The 27,924-nt window shown below is 42.5% G+C and overlaps 1 protein-coding gene across 3 annotated transcripts; it reads right to left on the reverse strand.

The window, feature by feature from the left end:
- Nucleotides 1–27,873, reverse strand: Nsdhl (NAD(P) dependent 3-beta-hydroxysteroid dehydrogenase NSDHL). 3 transcript variants are annotated; one of them, XM_048457490.3, is made up of 9 exons: nucleotides 27,726–27,855; nucleotides 25,587–25,706; nucleotides 23,225–23,326; nucleotides 17,683–17,841; nucleotides 12,527–12,673; nucleotides 8,122–8,250; nucleotides 6,443–6,585; nucleotides 2,301–2,403; nucleotides 1–1,468 (listed from the first exon to the last, which is right to left on the reverse strand). In XM_048457490.3, exons 3-9 carry the CDS (start codon nucleotides 23,279–23,281, stop codon nucleotides 1,136–1,138), a joined length of 1,071 nt encoding a protein of 356 aa, XP_048313447.1. In that variant the 5' UTR covers nucleotides 23,282–23,326; nucleotides 25,587–25,706; nucleotides 27,726–27,855; the 3' UTR covers nucleotides 1–1,135. The 3 variants fall into 3 exon arrangements, with proteins under 3 accessions (XP_048313447.1, XP_048313446.1, XP_048313448.1); XM_048457489.2 differs by lacking the exon at nucleotides 25,587–25,706 and having other exon boundaries at nucleotides 27,726–27,873; XM_048457491.3 differs by lacking the exon at nucleotides 25,587–25,706 and having other exon boundaries at nucleotides 27,804–27,847.
- Nucleotides 27,874–27,924: the final 51 nt, after the last annotated feature.

Genomic DNA, 27,924 nt, shown 5'->3' on the forward strand with positions numbered 1-27,924 from the left:
TTCTTCAGGAATACATTTTAATGAGTTCAGAAAACAAGAACATACTGTATTATTAGATGCGCTGTACTCTTTGGAAGATGGCCTGATATGTTCTGTGAGGTGAGCTGCAATGATGTCTGTAGGCCATTCTACACATCTCATGAAGGAGTTTCTTGTAGTGATATTTCATTTGTATTTTAATAAATAAAGCTTGCCAGAAGGCCAGAAAAACAAAACATCCAGCCACTGGCTCTTCCCTCTCCCTCAGTCTGAAATGGCGATCCTGCCTCCAGGAATCTCAGAATGAGACTGTGACTGAGAGCTGTCTCCTTCCGTCTTATATTCCTCTCTAGGGCTGGGATTAAAGGCATGTGCCACTACCACTCGGTTTCTATTGTAAACTAGTGTGGCTACTGGGATTAAAGGTTGCTGTGTAAGGCTGACCAGTGCAGCTGTTTTACTCTCTGAACTTCAGGCAAGCTTTATTTATTAAAATACAAATGAAATATCACTACAGTTTCTACTCAAACATTCTGGAGATGAAGAAGGCCACTCTCTCCAGCTTTTTACCAACCATGTTATTAGGAGCTGACCAACTACCATAGCACACAATGTACTCATCCCACTGACTACTAAAGACTGCTAACGCTTTCTGTGGACGGGGAGAAATGTTTTATGGTAAAACAAGGCAGGCAGACACTGTAATCATTTTTGAAAGAAACCCTGACATCATGCACAGCAGCGAATGGATTTATCCTTAGGGATTGGGGGTTGGGGTTACACTCATCAACACTTCTAACTATTCTACTAGGATCATATGAAATGTATGTCTAAGTCTTACTCTGTGTCAACAATTCTGGTTTTTCTTCAGTTTTTAAGACCTCGATCAAAGTCTTGTGGTTTTCACTTTATGTTGGCATACTCAGGGTTACCTTTCTGATAATGAACACAGAAGAGAGAAGTAGGGGGAGGGAGAGAGAAAGACCAAAACAGTAGATTATGCATCTGCCTGCTTTAGGAAGTTCAGTGCTACCCTGGAAGAGACATCTGCTCTTGTCACCAGCCAAGAGGCACATAGCTCAGAAGAAACTCAATTAAGGATATGGGCTCATCAGAACAGAGAGGAAAAAATTATTGGGGAGGGCTCTGGGGCATATCACTTGTTCTTCCGCAGGTGGTGAAAACTCTGCACAGTTCTTTCCACGGCGTCATCCATGGTGACCAGTGGCCGGTATCCAATGAGCTTTTTGGCTTTCTCACAACTGTAGTAGTGGAATGTGCCAGCCAATGCCACCCGCATTGGTGTAAAAGTTGGCTGGATTTGGATGAGAGGACTGACCACCAGTACCAGCAGAGATAGCAGGAAAGCAAGGTAGTAGGCCACCCAGTAGGGGATGTGGTACTTGGGGGCCTCATAATTGAGGCCTGTCAGAATGCGGGACAGGAACGTCCAGAAAGGAATTGGTTCATCGTTGGTTATGTGAAATGCCTGGTAAAGAAACACGAAGTTAGAGAGCCCTGCACAGCTGCTGGGGTGAGCAGGCCACACATGGGTCTCTAAGCTCAACTAGCTGCTGGCTCCACTTGCAACTGTTACTGTGGGAAAGCAGAGGCACACTGTCCTTCCTGTCCTGTCTGTCTCTCTGGCAAGGCACCATGTGTGTTATCAGGTCTTACATGCCTAGCTGCTGCAGAATGGACCGTGTAAAGGGCAGAGAGTGAAGGTGATAACAAAATCTACAAAGAGGCCAGGACTAAAAGTGAAGTTTAGCTTGCACTCAGGAAGTTACAATTGGTAATTATAGCCCATGGTAAAACTCAGTTTTATCTCTACATGTAACAAATGGCCAATATTAAATCTTTCAGACATATTGTTTGTTCTAAACCACATGTTATAAGTGGGAAAATAGAAAAGGTTCACAGGGAAGAAAAGAGTACTCAGAGATAACAGTGAAAAACAAGGAAGATAATGAGCCTGAGAAATAGCAGGCAAGGTGGGGTAACAGAGTAGGCCCTCTCAAGTCTGATTACTTCTGAATGACTACATATAGATCACTAGTTAGGAGTGCAGGAGTGTCAGGTCTGAACAATATTAGTCATGTGTGGGTGGTGAGGGAGGATGGAAATCTGAAATATGAGAAGAAAAGTGAGAAGTATCTGCCTAACACACATGTGACCAGGCCTTGAGTGAACATGGGACTCTAGAGAACAAAGCCTTTAATCTTGGGTCCTGGATTTTGCCTGTCCAAAGTAATATGACACTTCACTGATGTAGAACTTCCCAGTGGGTCCTAAGATGCTGGGAGAAGCAAGTGCCTTACCTTCCCACCCAGAGCTACATCTTGGGAGAGGTGCTCGGCTGCCAAGATATGTCCATGAACCACATTCTCCACGAAGGTGAAGTCCACCAGGTTCTCCCCATTTCTGGAGGTAGATAAGAAACATTTCAGCTGTGCCCCACAAAGACATTTGAGAGACTAACCCACTTCTATCTTATCAGTGCCTGTCTCGGGCACACTTGTGTGATTGCAACCGATAATGAAATATGACTATGCAGAACTATCAGGCCCTTTGGGGCAGTGAGATATTGAAGGATCAACCAATGAATGGGTGACTGTGGTGTCCTGCATGCCCCGGCATGACCAGTACTACTGTGTATTCTTGACCTTTGATTTGAGGTACAGACCTTGAACACTTTCCAAGGAGACACCAGGCCAATGGTCTTCCAGTTTCTCTCACTGCCTCTGTAATCCCTCAAAGCCTTAGATCAGGGCATCAGTGAGATTTAATAAGTACAGGAAAATAATACATGGGGATAAAGAAGAAAAAAGAAATGTAAAAGGTACCAGGTACAGTGAGGGGTTCATGCCTTGAATCCCAGCACTTTAGAGAAATCACCCCTCACAATAGCCACAAACAACACAAAATATCTTGGGGTAACACTAACCAAAGAAGCAAAAGACCTATTTGACAAGACCTTTAACTCTTTGAAGAAAGAAATTGAAGAAGATACCAGAAAATGGAAATGATCTTCCATGTTTTTGGATAGGTATGATCAACATAATAAAAATGGCAATCCTACCAAAAGGAATCTATAAATTCAATGTAATCCCCATCAAAATCCCAACACAATTCTTCACAGAGCTTGAAAGAACAATAATCAACTTCATATGGAAAAACAAAAAACCCAGGATAGCCAAAACAATCCTGTACAATAAAGGAACTTCCAGAGGCATCACCATCCCTGACATCAAGCTCTATTACATAGCTACAGTAATGAAAACAGCTTGGTACTGGCATAAAATCAGAGAGGTTGACCAATGGAATAGAACTGAAGACCTGGATATTAATTCACACACCTACAAACACCTGATTTTTGACAAAAAGCTAAAATTATACAATGGAAAAAAGAAAGCATCTTCAACAAATGGTGCTGGTATAACTGGATGTCAACACGTGAATGAAAATAGACCCATATCTATTGCCATGCACAAAACTCAAGTCCAAATGGATTAAAGGCCTCAACATAAATCCGACCACAGTGAACCTGATAGAAGAGAAAGTGCGAAGTAGCCTTCAGTGCATGGGCACAGGAGACCACTTCCTAAATATAACCCCAGTAACACAGACACTGAGGGCAACAATATATAAATGGTACCTCCTGAAACTGAGAAGCTTCTGTAAAGCAAAGGACACAGTCAATAAGAAAAAAAGGCCACCTACTGAATGGGAGAAGATCTTCACCAACCCCACATCAGACAAAGGACTGATCTCCAAAATATATAAAGAACTCAAGAAATTAGTCATCAAACTACCAAATAATCCAATTAAAAAAATAGGGTATAGAACTAAACAGAGAATTATCAATAGAAGAATCTCAAATGGCTAAAAGACACTTCAGAAAATTTTCACCATCCTTAGGCATCAGGGAAATGCAAATCAAAACGACTCTGAGATACCATCCTATACCAGTCAGAATTGCTAAGATCAAAAGCACCAATGATAGCTTATGCTGGAGAGGATGAGGAGCAAAGGGAACACTCCTACAGTGCTGGTGGGAATGCAAACTTGTGCAACTACTTTGGAAATCAGTGTGGCGGTTTCTCAGAAAATTGGGAATCAACCTACCACTCTTGAGCTTATACCCAGAAGATGTTCAATTATACTACAAAGACATTTGTTCAACTATGTTCATAGCAGCATTATTTATAATAGCCAGAACCTGGAAATAACCTAGATGCCCCTCAACCAAAGAATGGATAAAGAAAATGTGGCACATCTACACATTGGAGTACTACTCAGCGGTAAAAAAACCAATGACATCTTGAAATTTGCATGCAAATGGATGGAACTAGAAAACACTATTCTGAGTGAGGTAATTCAGACCCAAAAAGATGAATATGGTATGAACTCACTCATAAGTGGATACTAACTATAAACAAAGGACATTGAGCCTATAGTTTGTGATCCTAGAGAAGTTAAGTAACAAGGCGAACCCTAAGAAAAACATATATAGATCCACCTGGAAAGTCAAAATAGACAAGATTGTCTGACAAAATTAGGAGTATGGGAGTGAGGAGAGAAGAGAGGAAGGAAGGGGAAGAGGAGGAGAGAAGGGAATGGAGGAGGAGAACTTGAGGGAACAGGATGGTCGAGATGGAGGAAGGACAGAGCAGAGAGCAAGGAAAGAGATAGCTTGATTTAGGAATTCAGTATGCGGTTAGCAAGACACCTGGCTTTAGAGAAATCCCCAGGAATCCACAAGGATGACCCCACCTAAGACCCTAAGCAATGGAGAAGGGGCCCGATCTTGACTTGCCCTGTAGTCAGACTGATGACTATCTTAAATATCACCATAGAACCTTCATCCAGCAACTGATGGAGACAGAGGCAGAGACCTACATCGGAGCACTGGACTGAGCCCCCAAAGTCCAGTTGAAGAGTGGGAGGAATGAGAATATGAATAAGGAGGTCAAGACCATGATGGGTTCACCCACTGAAACAGTCTACCTGAGCTAATGGGAGCTCACCAACTCCAGTTGGATTGGGAAGGAACAAGCATAGGACCAAACTCGTCCCTCTGAATGTGGATGACAGTTGCATGGCTGGGGCAGACTGAGAGGCCACTGGCAGTGGCACCAGGATTTATCCTTACTGCTTGTACTGGCTTTTGGGGAATCCATTCTTTTTGGATGATACCTTGCTCAGCCTAGATATAGTAGGGAGGGCCTTGGACCTTCCCCAAAGCAATGTGCCTTACCTTCTCTGTGGAGTGAATGGGGGGTGGGGTGGAAGGGAGGTAAGTGGAGGGAGTGGGAGGAGGGGAGGGAGTGGGAACTTGGATTGATATATATAATGAAAAAAGATAGTTTGTTTTCTTTTCATAAATAAATAAATAAATATTTCAAACTAGGAAAAAAGAGAACTGTTTCTGAATGTTTGCGCTCCTCAATGTTCTTGTTAGAGCTCTATCCTCATGAATGGGATCAATGCCCTTATAGAAGAGGCTTGAGGGAGTTTATTTGTCCCTTGGGTCACATAAAGATACACAGCAGGTAAGAGGATTAGACGCTTAGCAGACACCAATTTTGCTGATAGCTGGTCTTGGACTCCTCTGTTGTGGAGCATTTGTTTATGCTATGGAACATTTGTTTAATGATGCAAAGATGTATTGCATTCTTTTATGATGCATTTGCTTAACCCTGTGAAGCTGTGATTTTTTTTGCCTGTCTAAAACACAGGAACTGAACAGCCAATAGCAAGGCAGCATGAAGGATACGTAGGGCTGGAAGGTAAAGAGAATAAATAGAAGGAGAAAAAGGGAGATCAAGGAGCAAGAGAAGGAGAGGAGGACACCACGAGCCAAGCATCCAGCTACACAGTGAGTCATGGAATAAGAGTGAAAGTAGGATATTGAGAAGAAAAAGAAAAAGCCCGCTGGGCAGTGGTGACACATGCCTTTAATCCCAGCACTCGGGAGGCAGAGACAGGTGGATCTCTGTGAGTTCAAGACCAGCCTGGTCAACAAGAGCTAGTTCCAGGACAGGCTCCAAAAAAAAAAAAAGAAAGAAAGAGAGAGAGAGAAAGAGAAAAAGCCCAGAGGCAAAAGTAGATGGGATAATTAGTTAAAAAAAGTTGGCTAGAAACAAGTCAAGCTAAGGCCGGACATTCATAAGAAAGAAAAATCTCTGTGCATGATTATTTGGGAGATGGGTAGTGGGCCCCTCAAAGAGCAAAGAACAGAGAGTCAAAGAGTAAAAATCAACCAATAACACTTTTAAGTCTCCAGATCTGTGAGTTACACGTTTGTGAAGTTATCTAAACTATAGCATTTTGTTACTGAAGCCTGAACAGACTCGGACTATTACATGATGCTTCTTGGCACTCTCAATTATTATCTGTGTGTGCTGCTTGTGTGCTCTCAGTCTGAAGGGAACAGAATGAACAATAGAAGCTGCCTTACCCAATCATGAACTTCATTTTGCCCTTTTTAGCCGCATCAATTAGGATAGGGACTAACTGGGGGTCCCTTGGACCAAAAATGCCATGAGGACGAATGGCTGTGGTTAAGAAATTCTTCTCAGGGTCGTTGGCATCCAGTACTGCCTGAAAGAAATCAAGAGAGAAAGGGTCCACTGTTAAGAATTCACCTGGGTTAAGATGGTACCTTACTATGTGTGGAGTACTGCCCATTAGGAGACAGATCAATGACATACTTGATGTATGTGCAGGTCATTGGATAGTTGTCTGCCTTGGCACAACATCTCACATTACAATTCTTATCCCATCTATTTCTGAAAATTCAACAATGAAGGAGAAAACTGGTTAATACCTGCTAGGATGAAATCAGAAAGCTCAGGTTGGGTTCAATGGCTATACACACATGCATCCAGAAGGTATATCTTGGCTTCAATTTATGGAAAAGGTTTGAGAGTTCTAGTTAATGAGGTAGACTTGAGCCTCCAGCAAGGCTACTACCAAACCAAAAGAGCTCCTGAATTCAGTGGCATGTACAAGGCTTCAAACATACTCATTTACCATGTAACGAACAGTTGGGTCAACAACAGACAGATATCTTGGGAGTTAGCTTGCAGCAGAGCACAAGGACATACGCATATAAAAACTATAGTCCTAGTCACTTTGAGCTAGTTTTCAATTGAGTATATGACAATCACAGCTTCCTGACCCCACTCCCCTCAAATGCTCCTAAGTATCTGTGGTGCTGAGGGGAATGGGCAAGCCTTTAGATGGTCTCTGACATGGTTATCTCTATGGAGTTTGAAAAGTTGCTAGACAAATCCCAAAGAAGACTTATTATGAAGAGGGTTTAGGGTGATGTTGATCTTGAAAACAAGGTAAGTTACTGCTGGAGTCTCCTCCAGTTTTTCTGACTTCTAGTTGAGTTCACGCCCAGTGACATATTTATTGATGGCTTGAGCTCAGGCTTCCATCTGGAGATCATGAGCCAACTGAACTGTGGGTTGGAAGCCTAGCACCTTAGGTGACAGTGTACAGGGCCTCTGAGTTAACTAGTGTTATCTGGAGGCCCATGGTAGGCTTTGGTCTCCCGTAAGCCTAGTTCCATGGAACAGGAGGGCATAGCCTGGGCATAGGACTTCTTAACTAGACGAGAACAGGCTCTGTTGTGGCTTCCACGTGATTGTGTCCTGTTTTGAGATGGAAGTGAGCTTCAGTTTACAAGTACTGGCCTGGAGAGCAAACCTCAGTGTGTAATGTGCTGGAAAGGCCTAGGAAACAAGTCTGCAGCTGCCCAAGTAACTGTAAGGGCCCAGGGCTGCCCCAGCCTGTAGTACAGGGCTTCCAGTGTACTGGCGACCTCAGTGCTCAGCCCACAATCACACCCTCTTTAATCAGTGTATTTTCCTGTAATCTGGTAAAAGTGCCTGTTGTATTAGATATTTTTGGAGTTTAAAGGAAGTAGTCCCCAGAAAATATTGAGAATAGTATTTGGCCACATTATATCATTCTGTCCTTTTGGATTTAATTCTGCACATGAATTTACATTTCATGTTGGGTACTTGGGCTTCAAAATACTAACTTTTCCATATTCACAGACATTTTTTTCTTATGAATGGAGACACTTGAAGTATCTGTTCATTTAATTGGCTTTAAAGTACATACTTTCTCCTGCAAGATCTTGGTCTCTGTGTAGTAGTCAATGGGCTTCATGGCGTAAGGGAGGTCCTCAGTTCCATTTTTTATGTCAGCACCTTCAAAGACGACACTAGCACTGCTGGTTAAAATCAGTTTCTGGTAGAGAAACATTTAAAGGAAAACAAAAGTCAGGAAGTTTTGTTCCTATTGCCTAAGTGCTATATATGAGTGAGCCCCATCCACAAGGCACTTCCAAGTAACTTGGCTGGAGTACATTTCTTTTTAAGTCTTCTAAGAAAACTCAAAGATCACCACCTTTGTAGCCATAGGGACTTTAGACTAGACACATTATGGTATTACAATTTAAAAGGAATGGATCTCATTTTTCCTATCCTATCATATCTGAGGGAGAAAACAAAACTAACACTATTCATGATAGTTCTCTATGGGAGAGCGCCTCCATGGAGGGAAGGATGGACTATCAACCAGTAGGGAAATTTCTGCCTGCAAAATTCCACTGGATACTCTGATACCAATCTTGCCATGTAAACATAAGCATATGCATATGCACATAACTTAAGTCATGCTTTGCTAGTAGAGACAAACATCTAGCATGTGTAAGGTTCAATTCACAGCAGCACTATAAAAGGAAGGAAGGGAAGGCAGGCAGGAAGGCAGGCAGGCAGGCTATATCTTGAAGGAGGATGCTCTCTTTTGCAGGTCCCCAGATTGCATCGTTCTGGTTAAGAGCAGTTCATCTGATACTGACATCATTGGCTCTGTTAGTTATATTTTTTTACTGCTTTTATTCTATATCATTCTATAAGTCCTAGCTGCAGTGGTAGAAGACAAACACCAATTTATAATGTTTTAAAAAAACAAGACACCGAGCTAATCTCATTGGCCCAGTGTTTCTTAACCTTCCTAATGCTGTGATCCTTTAATATATAGTTCCTCATGTTGTGGTGAACCCAACCATAAAATTATTTCATTGCTACTTCATAACTTTAATGTTGCTATTACTAATTGTAATGTAAACATGATATACAGGGTATCTAATATGTCATATATGTAAGATATGTCATTAATATATGTCATATATTAGATATCCTATATATCACATTTCTACATCTTTCAGTTATTTGATTCCCAAAGGGGTTGTGGCCCACATGTTGAGAACTACTGCAATAGTAGATGATAGAAATAAAAAGATATAATACATATCAAGTTGAGACAGGACCAAATCGCTCCCCCCTGCATCGAGGCTGAGCAAGGTATCCCTCCACAGTTGACTCCCCATGGGAAGCTTTACCCGTTCTGAGGAGTGGATGGGTGATTGGGTTGGGGGGAAGGTGAGGGAGGGAGAACTATTGTTGGTATGTAAAATGAAGAAAAAAACTTTTAAATAAAAAAAGATACAAAGCCTACATGGAGTGGGTAAGCCTACAGAAAATATTGAGAGTTCAGCAAACTAGCTAAATTCAAAATCAATATAAGGAAATTAGAAGCTGGAGAGATGGCTTAGTGGTTAAGAGTGTATAGTGCTCTTGAAGAAAACCCGAGTTGGGTTCCCAGCACCTATATTATATGACTCACAATCACCTGTAACTCCAGTTCCAAGGGGATTTGATGCCTTTGGTTTGGCCTCTGAAAGTCCTGTAAACTCTCTCTCTCTCTCTCTCTCTCTCTCTCTCTCTCTCACTCACACACACACACACACACACACAAATAAATACCAAACAAACCCCCCTAAAACCACTATAAATCTATCTATATATCTATTTCTATACCTATCTATGAAAATTTGCCATATTCTTAAACATTAACAGTAACTGAAAATGTAGTATAAGTTGGTGATTAACAAATGATGGGGTCACAGGAATAAGTATAATAAAAGATGCATAAAACCTTTGTGAAGTACAGTACAATTATCACTGAGAGGCATTACAGATTGGGGGATGTTTCATATTCATAGATAGGAACAGTCAATGTTAGAAAGACATCAGATCTTTTTAAAATTACCCAGAACATAAATGCAATTGTAGTAACAATCCCAGGCAGATCCATCAAGGAACTTGACAAGCTGATTCTACAGCGAAGGGGAAAACTTGAACAAAAGGCTCAGAGTAGCTAAGGGATCTTGGAAGAAGTTGGTCAGATACTGATACGTAAGCTAAGGTAGAGCGTATACCCATGAGATCAGACAGAGGTCAGTGCAGTAGACAGAAAACCTAGGAACAAATTCAGGCAGAACAGGATGCCCAAAGTATGATGCAGGCAGGAAATATGTGCACAAAGTTTGGATTAAGCCATCAGCATGCTGAACTAATTATTTGGGAAAAAAAATCGATCTTGATCCTGTTGCATAAAATCATAGATTCCTCATTAATTAGATTTAAATATGGAAAGTAATACTTTAAATATTTGAGATAAAATGCATTAAAGACTTTTTTGGTTTTGGTGTTGGAAATCAATTTCTCTTTGGCCTTACACACTAAGCTATCTACCCCCTTAGAGGACAAACAAGATATATCTATCCCAAAATGCATAAAGTTTCAGAAAGACATGTTCAGCATAACATGATATTAGTGCTACAAAGTTATATAACATGCTGTTAGTGCATGGAATAGAAATAACAAGTGCAGGTTTAGAACCACTGTCCTACATGGGCGAAGAAGGGGCAGTGGCACTGAGGAAGGGGCATAGGTGGCTTCAGTCATGCTAGTAGTAAGCACTATGCCCACTGTATTGTTCTGCGCGTTCCATTTCACAGCAGCAGGGGGCTTCACAGAACTCCAGTTACATACACATCCTGGAGTGGAGAGTCTGGAACGTGGCAGCAGAGGGCCTGCTTTGAATCCCACCTCTTTTGTTTACTACCAGAGACCTGGCTACCTAAGGAAAAGAAAAGTAGGTAACAAATGCAGTAGGGCAAAGTTCTTGTCAAGTACCAAGTATAACTGAGTATTGGTTCTGATGGGTTTGGAATCACCTAGGAGATACACAGCTGGGCATGCCTGAAGGGTTTAGCTTATGGAAGGAAATTCGCCCTGAATGGGATCATGGGCTGAGGTCCTGAACAGGAAGGAAGGGAAGTTAATTGAATACTGTCATTCATTTCTCTCTACTTCCTGCTTACAGATGTAATGTGATTAGCCAATGGGAATTTTAACTGATGGGAATCCAGAAGAGCTCCCCTTTCACCTACTCATATTGGGCCCGTCGATTACTGGGAACTGGCCAAAGGTACCCAGGAAGATTACTGGGAGAAGAGCCCCTACTCTCTGTACCCTTTTCTCAGTTTCACAGTATTTGTGGCATGCAGCTCTGTGAGCAAATGAGCTGCTGTATGCAGAGTTTGGGGTTCTAGTAAGGTCCTTCTAGGAACCAGATCTTTAACAGTGTTGTAAGCTGATACAAGGCTAAAACTTGTATGCTTTTAGGCCCAAGTCAGGATAGGTTTCTATCAGATATAAGCAGCAGTGCCCCTCCTCCCTTTAAAATAAAAGCAGGTTGATAAACAATGAGATGAATTTTTAAAAAGGTTAAGCACAAAATTACTTATGATTGAGGAATCCCACCTCTGGGTAGCTACCCAAAAGAATCAAAAGTGAGGACTGAGGCAGGCATTTGTAGTCTTCATTCACCGAAGTATAAGTCACAGCATCCCAAAGGCAAAAGCAACACAAATGTCTACTGATGGATGAATAACTAAATAAAAAAAACCTTATATTTATTCTCTTTCATGTGCATGTAAGTGTGTGTAAGTATGGAGGTCAGAGGTCTTCCTCAGTCTCTCCACCCATAAATGGGGAGTATTAGTCTTGACAAATGAAAGAAATTCTGACATACTACAATGTAGATAAACCTTACAGACATTGTGATAAGTACAATAAGCACACCATGAAAGGATAAAACCTGTTTGAATGCACTCATAATAAGAGACAGAGAGTGGAGAATAGTGGCTGCAGGAGCCAGGGAGGGGTGGAAGACTGCAGAATTTCTGTCTACTACATGGATAGAGAAGACAGTGATAACGGTTAGATAACGAAGTAAATATAGCTAATATCACTGAATGCATACTTGAAAAAGGGTTACAGTGGTTACAAAGTATATTGAAAACATTATGTACATGTTGTTTCAACAGAGAAAACAAGCAACATCAAAATTTCATATCTCTTGAAGCAAAAACGAATAAGCCTTAGCCTATCTGAACACTCAGATGGTCTATCTGTATTGGAAGAGTATAACCTCACCTGGCCCTCTGTGACATCAACTGGTGCCCAGGACTGAAATTTTATTATCTTCCTAACATGAAAGAGGCAACCCTGGATGAGCCCAGGAAGAGGGTTAACAGGAATGACTCCACTTCCCTCCCTCTGAGAAAGCAAGCCCATGCTCCAGATACTAGTCACTGCAGCATTTCCCTTACCTGAACCCCAGCCTCTTTGCAGGTTTCAATGACATTCTTGGTGCCAATGAAATTCACTCTATAAAAGAGTTCCTTGTTGTTACCGGATGGTGGGGGTGACGCACAGTGGAAAACTGTGCTTACACCTTTCAGAGCTGGGTACAGGTCCTGGAAAAGCACACAAGACAAAAGAATCATTCCAGCTTAGGGCAGGTCAACAGCCTTCTCTGTCATCTGTAGCCTGTAGGTCTTTTGGAATTTTATAATTCTGTAAGCAACACAGAAACATATGCTTTGTAAAAGACTCAAACTACACAGGAACATTTGGGATAAAACCATGTTTTCTTTGAATTGCCCCTTTAGTTACCTTGTCCTGCATAAAAAGGGAGTATGAGAAGTCAGATACCGCAGTGACCGGAAGAGGCATACAGTGAGTCAGTTTCACTTACTAGAAGGAACCTTGTAAGACAAACAGGTGCCTGTAGATCTGGGGTGTAAACACATTAAACGAACCAGGAAGGCCTTCTTTGATCATATTGTGAAGTAAAGAGGCTCTCCAAGCTTGCTGGAGGCTTAAAAGACTTAAGAACCAACACACAGAGACTCCTACTGGCCAATGATGAGGCTATTTGCTCAGTAGTTAGAATAAGAGTGGTTAGTGAAAGTGGAGAATAGAGAATAATTGATTAACTCTTGAGCAAAAAAGATCTGAGGGGCTAAATGAACAGAATGACAAAATGCCACCATTGTGTCAAATCTCCACAAAGTAGTGGTCTTTAGGGATAATTCATGGCTATCACCAAAAGAAAGAAAAATCACTAGATGTCATAAAATCCTTTGTCACTATACAAAAACATAATAGTTCTGGGAAACTATTTGAGAGTAAGGAGTCACCTTCAAGGCATGTATACTTTTGCCTAAATAACTATCAAGTGATGAACAGCAGGCACACTCCAACACATAGGATATTCTTTTCAAAATTAAATTTTATACTGTTGCCTTTTCCATCTCCCTCTCAAAGAGGCAGCTTCTCTCTCTCTCTCTTTCTCTCTCTCTCTCCTCTCTTCCTCTCTCGCTCTCTGCTCTTCTCTTTTCCTCTTCTCCCTTACCCCTCCACAACCCACTAAATAAATATCCAAATAAATATTCAACCTCACTCTGAAAAAAAATATTGTTGTGTGTGTGTGCGCACACACATGTGTGGAGACCAGAAGACAATGTTAGATGTCTTCCCCATTTTCTTGAGACAGGGTCTCACTATGTAAGCACTCTGGCTGGCCTGGAACTTACTATGTAGAGCAGGCTGCCCTCAAACTCACGAGATCTGTCTGTCTCCAGTTCCCACATTTTAAAAGACATCTTGTAGTTTCAGGAGGCTGACTAGCCAACAAACTCCTGAAATTTACTCATCTCCACTTCTCTAATACTTGACTTGCATGCCTGCATGACCATGCATAGCTTAGGAGATTTGAACTCTTGCTTTAATAGCAAGTGCTTTTACTCACTGAGCTATCTCCTTATCTCCCAGCTTCTCTTACGTTAGTTATTCCATATTTAGGCCTCCCTAACCATTCTGACAATATCCTTTATACGTGTTTTTATTTGGGGGTTTAGGGTTCAAATGTGGACCACTCATATGTGAACCTTGATTCCTTTTTATTTCTGTTAATCTGGAGCAATCCCCTGAGTTTTGTTTTCTGCCTTTTTTAACACTGGAATATTTCACAGGACCAGGGAGGTTAATTTATTGACTTCTGCTCAATTTATATTTGTTTGTTCATACACGATTACACTCAATTAATAGTTTTGGCAATTACCAGATTCCCTTTATGGTTTTGTCTAACTTGTGCAAGTGGCTAACAGAATTCAGGTAAGCACATTTACTGACTTGCTATACAGGAAGTACAAAGGATACCGGTAAAGAGATGCACAGGATGAGGTATAAATGAGTGGTGTGGAGCTTCCACACCCACCCTGGGTGCACCAGCCTCCAGTCTCACGACATAAGCGAAACTGAAGCATAGAAATAAGGAAAGTGAATACGGAAGCCCGGCAAGGCCTGTCAGGTCAGATTCTTCTTGGCTGCTCTGTGTAGCATTCCTTCCTCCTAGATATGGAGATGGATTCCTTCTGACACTGGGTGGGGAAAAGAACATAAGACTCATCTTTAGAAAGATGAATTGTAGTTCCTATAGCTTGCATTAGAGAAGAAACTGTGAACTAGGAAATGCGGATGAATATCTAATATCTCTGCTATATCCTTTCTCTCTTCTCTCTCATATGTGTGTATACATGCATAGAGGTTTGTAGCTGTGATGCACCAGGATGGGGGGACCTGAACCACACCAAGTCTTTAGTTCTACAGAAATAAATGAAATCGGATGTGGTGCTCCATATGTGCAATCCCAGCATTTGGGAGCTGGAAGCAGAAGGATTGGTGTGAATAGGAAGCCAGTATGCTCAACATAGTATCAAAGTCTAAATTTTATAGCACATAGACATAATCAATGTAAAGCTATTAAGATATTTATTGGTTTTGTACTCAGTGTTCGAAGTTCAACATGTATTTTAAAGTGTCTTTCAGTGCAAACTAGTCTTGACTGAAGTGCTAGATGGACATATGTGCCCAGTGCCTGCCTCACTGGACAGTGCACCCTAGATCTACCAGTTCACAGGAAACAGCAGGTGGCACAGAGACATGTGATGTCCTGAAGATGCAATTAGCAACATCCAGACTCTAGGAAATGCTACTTGATGCTGAATAAGCTAAGCACCACTAAGTCAACACACATACTACAGCATCTTGGGAACTAAGAGACTGATACATTTTAATCAAATAGTCTCCTGTGTTTAACTCTTTATTTGAAAAAAACAAATACAGACATCTTATGAAGTAGTTAATGAATGACTGACATTAAAGAGCTGCTTTATTATTATTATTATTATTATTATTATTATTAATGGTGCCTCTGAGATAAACAATTATGTAATGCTTTCCATAAAGATGAGATTTATGTTTTAGAGATAAAAACTGAAATGTTTACACATGGACTGATAGATATGTTGAAGATTGGCTTCAAAGTAACTGGGGGCAGGGAGATGGACACACCGAGAAGATGGCAGCAAACTGCTTGATGTGCAAGTATAAGGGTCTGAGTTGGAGCCCTAGGATCCATGTTAATAAAAAAAACAGTAACACAACAACAAACCAAATCAACCAAAACCAAAACCAAACAACATCTGGTTGCTTGGAATGCAGAACCAGGACCTAAATAGAGTGCATTGAAAGGAGGTCCTGCGGCTGGCAGCACTGGGAGGATGAGACAAAGGATCATTTTTAAATGTTCCCCTGCCATGTTCTTACCTGCATCATGTCCACCTTTCTTTCCTTAGCTCAGAATTCAGAACCCACTGTTGGAGCTTTGCCTTATTCCTCTGACCCTTTATCCCATTTGTCTTGACAAATGCCTGCTCTGGTCCAATGCACCTTGTCCCCAGTCCCTGCCTGCACCAGAGACACTGAGTGTAACTAGAGAATCAGATACAGGTCTGGGCAGACATTTAGCAGTGCTGGGGCTACAACCTGAAGGAGAATTTGCATCAAAAATTAGCTAGCTCAGACAAAAGGACAATATCCTTGAAACTCTTGGTGAAGAAATCCCTAAGAACAAAGCAGGTTTCTCTAAGGGGGGGGGTTCTAATCAGGACACTGTGTCACTTCTCCCCAAGGTTCCTGCTTGTCCCACTAACTTTGCACTCCCCCACAACCACATAAACTCCTTCTTGGAATTCAATCTCAGTCTTTCTCTCCTTCTTGCCCTGTGCACAGCCCCACTCGTGCCCACTGGGGACTGTCTCTCTGGAGAACCATGGATGACATGTTATGTGAAGAGAATGGGGCAGGCAGGTGAAAATTATGCAAGACAACAAAGGGGCTATGGAGCCAAAGCTGGTGAGGAAACAGTAAAGAGAGTGACAGTAGAAACGACCACAGTTGCTCCTGCTGCAGTACTAGAGGGCAGGACCAGGAAGAGGTAAAACAGTGCCCAACATGCTGTGTCTGCCATGGAGAGAATGGACTTATTGGGGAGGACAGGTCTGGGCTAGGGAATGACAATGGGAGTAGGAGTAAAGCATTAACTGCAAAGGAAAAGAGACAAAACCAGCAAGGCTATCTTCTTAAGCATCCAATTCAACAAGAGTACCAGAAATACTGATGGGGCCATCATCAGCAAGGAGCTGAAACCATTGTGGAAGAGTCACTTGTGAAAGAGAAGAAATGATTATGGATGGCTGCCATAAACAGACCAATAGCTTTGCTCAGCAACTTTGCAAAACCTACAAATATTCAAAAAAGCTGGCCACCTATGAACTTTGCAGAACAGAGAAAATGGAACAACTGAAGTGGATGAGCAGGGCTGGGATGAGAGTGGGAAGTGAACAGGTGTAAGATTTCCTTTGGAAGTGAACATGTTCTGGAAGTCAATAATGGCGAATGATTGCACAGTTCGGAAGAGCTGCTGGAAAGTGTACATTTCAAAATGTGAATTCTGGGGCTGGAGAAGTGGCTTAGCAGTAAGGAGCGTGCATTGCTCTTTCAGGGGATGTGAGCTGAGTCCCAGTGCCCACATCAGATGCTCACAACCACCTGTAAGTCGCACTCTGATGTGGATGGACTCTACCTCTGGCCTCTGCAGACACCTGTACTCACATGCACACACCAACACAGACAGACATACATGCATAACTAAACATAATAAAATCATTTTTTAAAAAAATATGAATTTTATGGCATGTGAACTATATCTCAGTTAAAAGGAACAAATACCATATGGCCTAGCATCTACACACTCTAAGGCAGCAGCTGGCATGTTGAAACTCGCAATATGTTTGATGAAATGTTTTGGTGTGCTTGCTTGGCACACAGCCTTGTCTGTTCACTGGACTATGGTTCATGGCTGCTTTCATGCTCCTATGACACAATAAAGCCCCCGTGACACAGACAACAATCATTCATTCTGAATACTGATTACACGGTATATGAAACTATTTCCTCTAACTTTCACATTTTTCAAAATATATATATTTTTCAAACTATTGTTTTCTTGGACTTTGAGCACTTGGTTTTGCCTTTGGGGGTCCTACAGGAGATTAGTGAAGTAGAGTGGGCCCCTTACCTGTTGGCTGCAGAGATCGCCTATAAAGAACTGCACCTGGGGATTATCAAACCCTTGGCGGATATCGAATACATTGACAGCATAGCCTCGTGCCAGCAACTGCTCCACCATGTGCTGCCCCAGGAACCCAGAGCCTCCAATCACCGTGCACTTCTTGGCCTGGGGAAAGAAGAAACAGCGAGAGGACCAGAAGTGTGAAGACTAACATGACAAAGGTCAGGCTTACGTGCCAGGAGCCATTGCAATGGCATATACATTTGTCTGTCTGAAACTGCCTGAGCTCAGGGAAAAGCTTAGTATAGCTGTGTCTGATCAACAGTGTCACCTCTTTTCCTGGGTTTAACAAGGAGGAGAGAGAAAACAAATGACACTTGGCTAGACTGGTAGATTTGATGACATAATCCACACTTTATATTTAGTGGAAGGGAATTAAAATTCCTATGATCACACCAGACAATCGAAACAAGCAAAAAGCCAAAGGCTGTGCCTTCTTGTTCCTGACTGGTAATCCCTTGCTAGAAAAAAAAATCTAGCCATTTCAGAGTTTCTAATGAAAGCATCCGTTTCCAAACTCACAGGACAGTGATTTTCTCTGCCTCCATGCCCATAAGGAGGGTGGATCTTGTGGCTCTGGGCTGACCACTTAACTCTTTCTGGCCTCAGCCCATGTATTAAGGGCTACGCTGCTAGGATCTCCACGTAAAACCAGGGAACCGTTTATTACTCAGATCCAGGGCTTTGTTGTGCCTTCTCTGAACTAAGAGGAATGGATGAATCAACATTGGGATGTGGTATTTAGATTCCAGCCTCCACAGTGCATCCAATTTCTTGGCTAAACTCAAACGCTGGGAAGTGGGGTAATGGAAGGATAGTATACCACCTGTAGGTGGTAAGTATTAGAACTCCAGTATGTCAATGCAAATGTTCGCTGGCATCTGCTCAATAATCTGGAGTCCTGTATCAGTAACTTTTTCTCACTGCTGTAAGAAAGTGTCTGTAAAATGCAACATAAGGAAAGAAGGATTTATTTTGGCTCATGGTTTAAGGGATACAGGCCACCATGGTGATAAGACATGACAGCAGGAGAGGCAGGTGGCCACACTGCATTTCTGGTCAGAAGAGAGGAAGGTACACACAGACACAGACACAGACACACATGCATGCACACACAGACACACGCATGCACACTGGCGCTCGACTGACTTTTTCCTATCACCTTTTTACTCAGTCTGGGATTCTAGCACATGGGATGCTGTCAGCAACATTTAGGGCAGGTCTTCCCTCATCAGTTATACATATCTGGAAACAATCTCACAGACACCCTCAGAGGCATGTCTCCTAGGCAACTACAAATCTAGTTCTGTTGATAAAAAAGATTACCCACCACACTACCACTGTCCCTAAGCTGTACCTGGGCTTCCCTAAGATGAGAGACCCAATTTTCTTAGCTTGTATGGAGTCAGTCAGTGTTGGCTATGTGAATAGTCAAGATCAAAAAGAACTTCTGTTCCTTTTTATAATATAAAGCAACCAACCTGCCCTCTTTTAAATAATCTTAAAATGATTTATCTTTATTTTACATGTATGGGTATATACTGCCTGCATGTATGCTTGTGCATTGTATGCAAGCAATGCCTGTGAAGGCCACAAGAGGGCGTCAAATCCTGTGAACTGGAGTTACAGGTGGTTGTCAGCCACTACGTGGATGCTGGGAAATGAACCTGGATCTGGAAGAGCATCAGTTGCTCTTAACCAGTCCACCAACCTTCCCTCTTGTATCTTAAACATTAACATAACTAAGCTATGTGACATAGTCAGGACTTGTCAGAGCCAGGTACCATCTGCAGATTTCTCTCTTACTGTGAGTGTCCATTCTGAAATGGCTCTCATATCTGTAGACATGATCAGCCTCATCACTGCCCATCAACTGCCTCTCTGGTAATCTCTCCCTCCCATCTATTTCTACCTCAGTTTCACAGGCAAATTGTGTGCACTTAGAACCACTGATTTTTTTGTTTGTTTGTTTTGTTTTGTTTTTCGAGACAGGGTTTCTCTGTGGCTTTTTTTGGAGCCTGTCCTGGAACTAGCTCTTGTAGATCAGACTGGCCTCAAACTCACGGAGATCCATCTGCCTATGCTTCCCAAGTGCTGGGATTAAAGGCATGCGCCACCACCGCCCGGCGAACCACTGATTTTTCTGGCCAGTCCTCAGAGCTCCCTGCTGATGCTCTCTAGCACCTCTAGGCTCAGAGTCCAATTGTTTTACAAAAAATCAATTTAGGGACTGTTGTGATGGCTTAGTGGTTAAGAGAGTTTGCTATGCAAAGATACGATACGTTCAAATCCCCAGCACCAGTGTGAAAAATCAGGCATGGTCGTACATGCCAGCAACCCCAGATTTAAAGGACAGGTGGATTCTGAGAACTTGCTGACCAGCCATATTAGGCAAAACGACAACCTTCAAGTTTACAGAGTACAGTAGTTTAAATAAGAATGTCCCCCATAATCTTGGCATTTGAATACCTTGTTCCCAGTTGGATGATGTGTGGACAGACTTATGAAATATGGTCTTGCTGAAAATATGTCACGAGGGGTGGGCTTTAAAGTTTTAAAGTCTCCTGTCATTCCCAGTACTCTCTCTTGGCTTCATGTTTACAGTTCAAAATGTGAGTGTTCAGTGTGCTGCTCCAGCCACCACATCTGCCTACTGCCAAGCCTCCCTGCAATGATGGTGATGGACCCTTCTCTCTCTGGAATCATATACCCAAATAAACCCTTTATTCTATGAGTTGCCTATGTCATGGCATTTTATCACAGCAACAGAAAAATAATTATTATGGCAAGAGACTGTCTGAAAGAAATAGGCGGAGAGCAATAAAGATACTCAGTGTCAGCAGAGCAGTGGTGGCACACACCTAAATCCCAGCACTAGAGAGGCAGAGGCAGGCAGATCTCTGTGTGATGTGGAATTCCCCTCTGTATGCTGTGAATACCATTGGTTAGTAAAGAAACTGGCTTGGTCTGATAGGGTAGAACAGAGTTAGGCGGGAAGAACTAAACTTAGTACTAGGAGAAGGAAGGGAGAGTCAAGGGAGAAGTCATGGAGCTGCCACTGGAGACAGACACTCTGGAACTTTGCTGGAAGGCCACGACCTTGTCGTGATGCACAGCATTAATGGAAATGAGTTAAATTAAGATGTAAAAGCTAGCCAATAAGAAGTTAAAGCTAGCTGGGCAGTGGTGGTGCACGCCTTTAATCCTAGCACTTGGGAGGCAGAGGTAGGCAGATCTCTGTGAGTTCGAGGCCAGCCTGGTCTACAGACTGAGTTCCAGGACAGGCTCCAAAGCTACAGAGAAACCCTGTCTTGAAAAAAAAAAAAGAAGTTAAAGCTAATAGGCCAAGCAGTGATTTAATTCAGTTTCTGTGTGATTTTTTTCGGGAGTCCGGGTGGCCGGGAAACAAACAAGCTACCTTACTCACTTGCATAAACCACACAAGTATAGGCATGTGTATATACACACATGTATAGACACACACACACACACACACACACTATTAACAAACCCTCATAATTTTGTATTTGTTTATGTATTTAAGCATTTATTTATTTATTTAAACAGGGTCTCTCTAAGTATCCTTGGCTGTCCTGGAATTCCTTATGTAGACCAGGCTGGCCTTAAACCTATAGAGATCTATTTGCTTCTGCCTCCCAAATCCTGGGATTAAAGGTATATGTCATCATGCCTAGCTCTCATTTCCAGATTTTAAATGTGACTAATCAGAAAATCTATTCGTGAACAGGATGACATGGATTCCCTCCTTATACTGACATATTACACTGATATTGTTCCTGGGACAACTGAGCTAACAGCTAGTCAATAGACTAGTGATGGGAATCAAACTTGCCTCTGTTCAGAGATGTCAAACATGCAAAAGTTAATGTCTTTAATCATATGTCTAAGGCTATGTGAGGAGGCCATGTAAAATAATCATTAACTTTTTGTGACCATAGCAGACAAAAAAGAGAGTAAGTGCTGATAAAAATGAACTTTCAGATCGGAAACAAGCACCTAGAACGGACCAAATGGATAAATAGTCCTCTTGGAGATGATAGTGTTAGGAACAGGGAGGAGTGAACTTGGAGTGGGTGTATAGCTCAGTGATGGAGCATATCTCTTAGGCTATGTCTCATTTCTAGCACCACAAAATAATTTAATTAAACTGTAATATAATCTCAAGAGCATGGCTGGGGCCCCTGGGTTTTCTCCAATATTTTTGGTTTTACTTTTTCTTCAGTAGGATAATGTATGTTTTTTTTTCAGAGCAGTCCTACGTAGAATAAACATGTAAGACAAAAGTATTCTTCCTTAGTAGCTTATATTTAGACACTTATTTATTTGAAAGTCACTCCATGGAAAAAAAGAGCTCATTCCAAAGCATTAAAGAAGGTTCAAGAACCAGGTGGTAGTTGTGCACACCTTTAGTCCCAGTACTTGGGAGGCAGAGGCAGATGGATCTCTGGGAGTTCAAGGACAGTTTGGTCTAAATGAAGGAAAGAAAAAAAAGAAAGAAAAGAACAAAAGAAGTGTGATGTTTATCAGGAGTGAAGTACATCACAGTAAGCTTGAAGACCTGGCCTATGTAAAAAATCTCCAGAAGGTTTGACAATGATTAGGCAAAAATTCCTTCAAATCTCTGAGACTCAAGACACTAGATCTTAGGGGTTACTGCCACCACCTGGGAGGACTTCTTCCATTCCACTAGGAAGTCTAGGTAAAGCAGTATGTCTAGCTGACAGCCAACATTTACTACCATCACACACATGAGTCCATTTGGGAACATGCAGCCCAGAGGAGCCCGCATTGTTGCAGCTACAAGAACAATCCCAGGAAAGACCAGTGTAAAATGTCCCAACTGGGCCCAGAATCATGAGCAAAGATGTTATTACTTTAAAAAAATCACTATTATATTATTTTGTGTGTCTAAGTGTTTTGCCTGCATGCATGTCTGTGCATCATGTTCATTGGGTGCCCTCGGAAGGCAGAAGGGGGGTGCCCTGGGACTGGAGTTACAGATGCTTGAGTCGTCATGTGGGTGCTGGGGTCTGCACCTGGTTCCTCTGCAAGAACAGCTGGTGCTCTTAACCACTGAGCCATCATTCCAGCTTCAATTATTGCTTTTTAAAACCTCTGCTTTCTGATTTTTTTGTTATATATCAGTAAGTAACCGTCATATCTTAAATCAAGGTATATAATATACAAAACATAACCAACCAGCACTGACTGAACAAATGGATTAAGTACATTTTAAAATGCATAGGTAACATCAATGGCTTGACTTTCTCCTACTTCATTGTTTTTTTTCTTTTTCTTTTTCTAGACAGGGTTTCTCTGTTTAACAGCCCTGGCTGTCCTGTAACTCACTAAGTAGACCATGCTGGCTTCAAACTCAAGAGATTTACTTGCCTTTGCCTCCCGAGTGCTGGAATTAAAGGCATGCACCACAACAGCCTGGGCTCCCCTACTTTTTTAAAGTACTTACTTTGGAAATGTCTATCGTCGAACGTGTCTCTTTTGATTCACCAACTGCTTGTTCCATTATGGCTCACACTATAGTCTTGTTTGCAAAAATCAACTCTTCTTCCTAAAGACATAATTAGAGAAAGACATTAACAGTAAGTGAAGCAAAGCATCTCCAGCTATTATCACAGAGTGTTCATAAATAGCTGAGCCATAGCTATACCCACTGCCCAAAGTACCCTGTGCTAAAGTGTGCTCTCTCAGGGTATGGTAGGCCCTAAAATTTACAGAGCACTGGATTAAAAGGCAGGACAGGAAGCCAGATAAATATGACTCCTTCACTACTCAAACCACTCTTTGGGTTGTGGTTGGAGAATGGTGGTGACCAAGCATTTCACAATGGGAGACAGGAGTAACCAAATACAATGATGCTACCAAACAGAAAAGTGTGGCCCATGTGAAGGCCTCATCATATACTCCCCTCTTCTTTCACCCACAATATCAACTTGCAAACACAAGGTATTTACTGATGCAATACGTGTAAATGGCAAAATGTACCAGAAATAAGAGTCTATCCATGAAAGAAGATGCAGAGAATGCCAATGGGGAAAGAAACGTCAGACAATCAGCACTGACTGGGTCTTGTGATGGTTCCAATCCAATTTCCACACTTTCAAATGGTGGGTGCCATCATACATCCCCAGAGGACTTGATTTTATGACTGTACTGACTTTATAAGCATATCAAAGAGCCAAATATCCTTGAAATGGATATTACAATGTTTGATGGGTCATTTATAGAGAGGTTTTACAAACTCATAATGGAAGTTATTAGTTGCCATTATTAATTTTGTCAAACTGACAGGATTTAGAACCACCTCTACGAAGACTTCTAGGCCTTCGTGTGAGGACATTTCCAGAGAAGTTGAACTGAGGTGCGAAGACCTACACTGAATGAGGGTGGCACTTTCCGTGGACTGGGATCCTGGACTAAATAAAAATGTGAAAGCAATGGAGATGTGGCTCAGTGCTCAAGAGTACCAGCTGCTCTTGCGGAAGAACTGTGCTTGGTTCCCAGCACCCACATGGTGGCTTACAACTGTCCTTAACGCTAGTGCTTTGGGATCTGACACCCTATTCTGTCCTGTTAGCACTAGGTATATGCACAACATATATGTACGTGTACACACTTATATACACACATATACATTCATATATATACATACACACACAAAATGCAGGCACTACACTTATACACATAAAATAGAATTTAAAAATCTTAATTCTTTTTAATTTAAAAAAGTAAGAAAGTGAGTTGAGCATCAGCATCTGTTCCTCTCTGCTTCCTGACTGCAGACGCAATGTGACCTGCCACCTTGCACTCCTGACATCATGACTGCCTCACCATGATGGACTGTATTCTCATACCATACTAAACCTCTGCCTTCCATAGGCTGCTTTCCCCAGGTATTTTCTCACAGCAACAAGAAAAATAACTAATGCATCACTTCAGTATATTTCAGAACTTGCCTTCTCCTGGGTCTCTGTGCATATATCTAATGACTATGGATAGATAACCGGGAGCTCTGTGCTTACCCCATACCTCTCTTTATTGTACACTTATAGGGACCTGACATCTACGCACCTCAAACAGACGTGGCTGTGACTAGACTCATATGGCTCTACATAAGTAAGACAGAAGAAGTTGCTCAAGTTGCTCGAGTTGCAAGATGAGGGCACAAATTGATCAGTGGAGTTAGTGGGCATCCAAGCCTCAGACACAGTTACGCCTCATCATCACTCCCCTCAGGCTTAGCACCCTGTACAGGACCAGATCAGATCTGATGACGCAATGAGAAGAGAAGGACTCCCGCAATGCTAGCATTTACTCACCCAATGGATATGTTATCTTGAGAAAATACTGCAAAGCAGAGGTCCTGTCTTAAAAAAAAAAAAAGAGGCCTCTCCCTACAGAATTCAAAGACATGGAACAGGGTGAAAGCTCTTAGGAGGGCATTTGTTTCCAGAGGTTTCAGGTGAGCCATTATTTCCCTGGGGGCATCCAAATGGACTCTGTCTTTACACAGGTCACATATCCCTCACTTCCTCATGTCGCTTGATTACTTTTCAGTCACAGAAGGAACCCAGCTTTGAATTTGCAACGGACCACCCAGCAGTCCCTCACCACATCCAAGCCGAGCTTCTACTGCTCCTTTCCTATCTTCTTTCTGTGCCTTTCTGTGCCTATCTCCGTCTGTAGATGTGTGAGTTCTCCCTTATCCTTCAAGGTCGGTCTCAACTGCTCACTGTGAGCCCTGCTTCTACTTCCTCAGCATCTGTTCTCAATGCTCTCCTCTTGGGTTCAAGCAACATCTATTAAATTACCTGTTGCTGTTGTTTTCGGGGCTGCACTTGGGAATAGTCGTCTTCTTGCCTACCTCAGATTGCTATGGAGCTCAAAGTAGCCCACAGGCCTGAGTGTCACAAATTATCAAGCACCAGCCACTGTTAGGTAGAAACCAGTGAAAACACAGTTCATGACTTCAAAGAAACCATCAATTTGTGTGAAAAACAAAAAGCTTCAAAGAATGACAAAGCTATGTTTGGGTCCTAAGGAGGACAAGTGGACAGAACCAATGTAGGCTGCTTAGTCACATGAAGTAACCTGATAGAAGAAGCAAGAGACTGTTCACCTTTTAGCAGTCAGGAAGCAAGAGAGGTAAGAACCCCACAATCCATTTCCAGGCCATGGCCCTAATGCCCTAACAGCTTCCCAGCAGATCCCATTTTGTACAGGTTCCACTACCTTCCAATAGCAACATGGGTGGGGACCAAGTCCTCAATATAGGGACTTTTGAGGAATATTTAAGAATCACTTTTTGCAAAGAGTATGGAGGGACATGAAGTCAAGAAGGTTAGTGGAGGTAAAACTGTGTAGGAGGCTTCAATGGGCTTTATTCTTTAAACTGAAGTTTATAAGCAGGGGACTGACCCGACCAGAGCTGTTCACAGCAAGATTAACCTGGTGGAGCATGTGTGTATGTTGGTAGAAGGATATATAGGTAAATTATGGGAAATTAAGAAACTATTTACCAACTTGCTGATAGACTAAGTTTCACTGAATACCTAACACATATTCCTCCCTGCTCAAGGTACTGGAGTTCCAGCAGTGAACAAAAATGTTCAATTTACAGTGGCTTATGAGGTGACAAGTGCTACCATAAAAAATAGAGCAAGATGAGGGGCTTGTATACAAAATGAGTAAGGCGCTTAGAGTACTTCAATGAGAAGGTGACAAGGGCTGAAGAACTGGATTGGGGAGAGATGCAGGGCCAGGTGAAGAGGAAGTTCGGTGAAGGATGGGAGGTGCGCGGCTCTGAAAGGAGTAGACAGTGATATGATCAAAGTATATTGCCAAGCTGGGCGCAAAGGAGCACGCCTTTAATCCCAGCACTGAGGAGGTAGAGGCAGGTGATCTCTGTGAGTTCGAGGTCAGCATGCTCTACAGAGCGAGTTCCAGGACAGTCAGAGCTACATATACACATATGTGACAAAAATCCTCAAAGAATTACTTAAAATATCATATTTTTTTAAAAGTTCATGACACTGGGTACGGTCAATGCAGTAGAGTGTATCAGCCATAAAACCAGCACTGGGTATGATGGGAGGAGTTGCATGCCAGGCATTGCATGCTTTGGTGAGAACTCCAGTTCATACTGCTAAGAAAGGATTAAGGTTACGGAGAGAAAAAAGGACACCTCAAGGACAGACCTGAGAGAATCTGGGGGTGGACATGGGGGATTCCTGCTGGAGGGAACAGAGGAGGCAAATTGGACACAAAATTTCTGAATCTGGTTCATGGCACCAAGTTAACAGGCAAAGGGCCTACATTACCACTACAGAGAAAGTCTCTGGCCTTTCTCAGTTTGAGAGACTGAGCCATGTTCTCAATGCCCCTAAACACTCTATGCCTTGAGGGGAAGCAGCTGTGCCAGTTGAGGCACTGCTGTAGTCAATACTGGATCTCCATTAGTCCCAGCACAGTTCCAGGGATGCACACATTCCTCTTTATTCCCTACGTACGCCAACATTTTCAAAATTTCTGCAACTTTGCTTTCAAGAGAGTCTCATCCAGCAATGCTCCTTCCCATGTGACTTGAATGTCTGCGCGGCTATCGGGGCACATTTTGATAACTTTTCTAAAGCCAGAAAGTGCCCAGATCATCATCCTGAGAGCTAAAGTGGTTTTTGTGGAGCTAAATTCACAGAGCCTCGCCCAGATTCAGTTTCTGAGCCCCAGCCCCGTGCACCGCTGACACAACGCTTGGCATGCCCACTCCCCTTTGTAGGCCTCAGCTGCCCCATTCAGTCACTCCTCCAACCCGTTATTCCAAATCTTTCCTGGCCCCTCTGATGCTGAATCCCCAACTCAGGTTTTAGAACGTCCCACCCATCCTCCCGCACTCCCGCCCAGCTCTGTCGCCCACATGCAGTGGCCTCCAAGGACAAGGCCACAACTCTTACCCGGTTTAAACACTCTTGGGGTCGACTTAAGCTTGCTAGCAACCTGCCACCAGCGAACTTCAACCCAATACCACTCACCCTTTTCTAGGGAGAGGTATGAGCCCACGATCAGCCGAGCTTCCTTCTCCATGTTGATTGGCTGCGCTGGGCTCCGGCGCAACCAATTGACGCTCGCAGCGGGATTTTGCCCAATGAGGCC

This window comes from Myodes glareolus, chromosome X, assembly GCF_982192425.1.
Source record: "Myodes glareolus chromosome X, mMyoGla1.1, whole genome shotgun sequence".
Classification (NCBI taxonomy): domain Eukaryota; kingdom Metazoa; phylum Chordata; class Mammalia; order Rodentia; family Cricetidae; genus Myodes; species Myodes glareolus.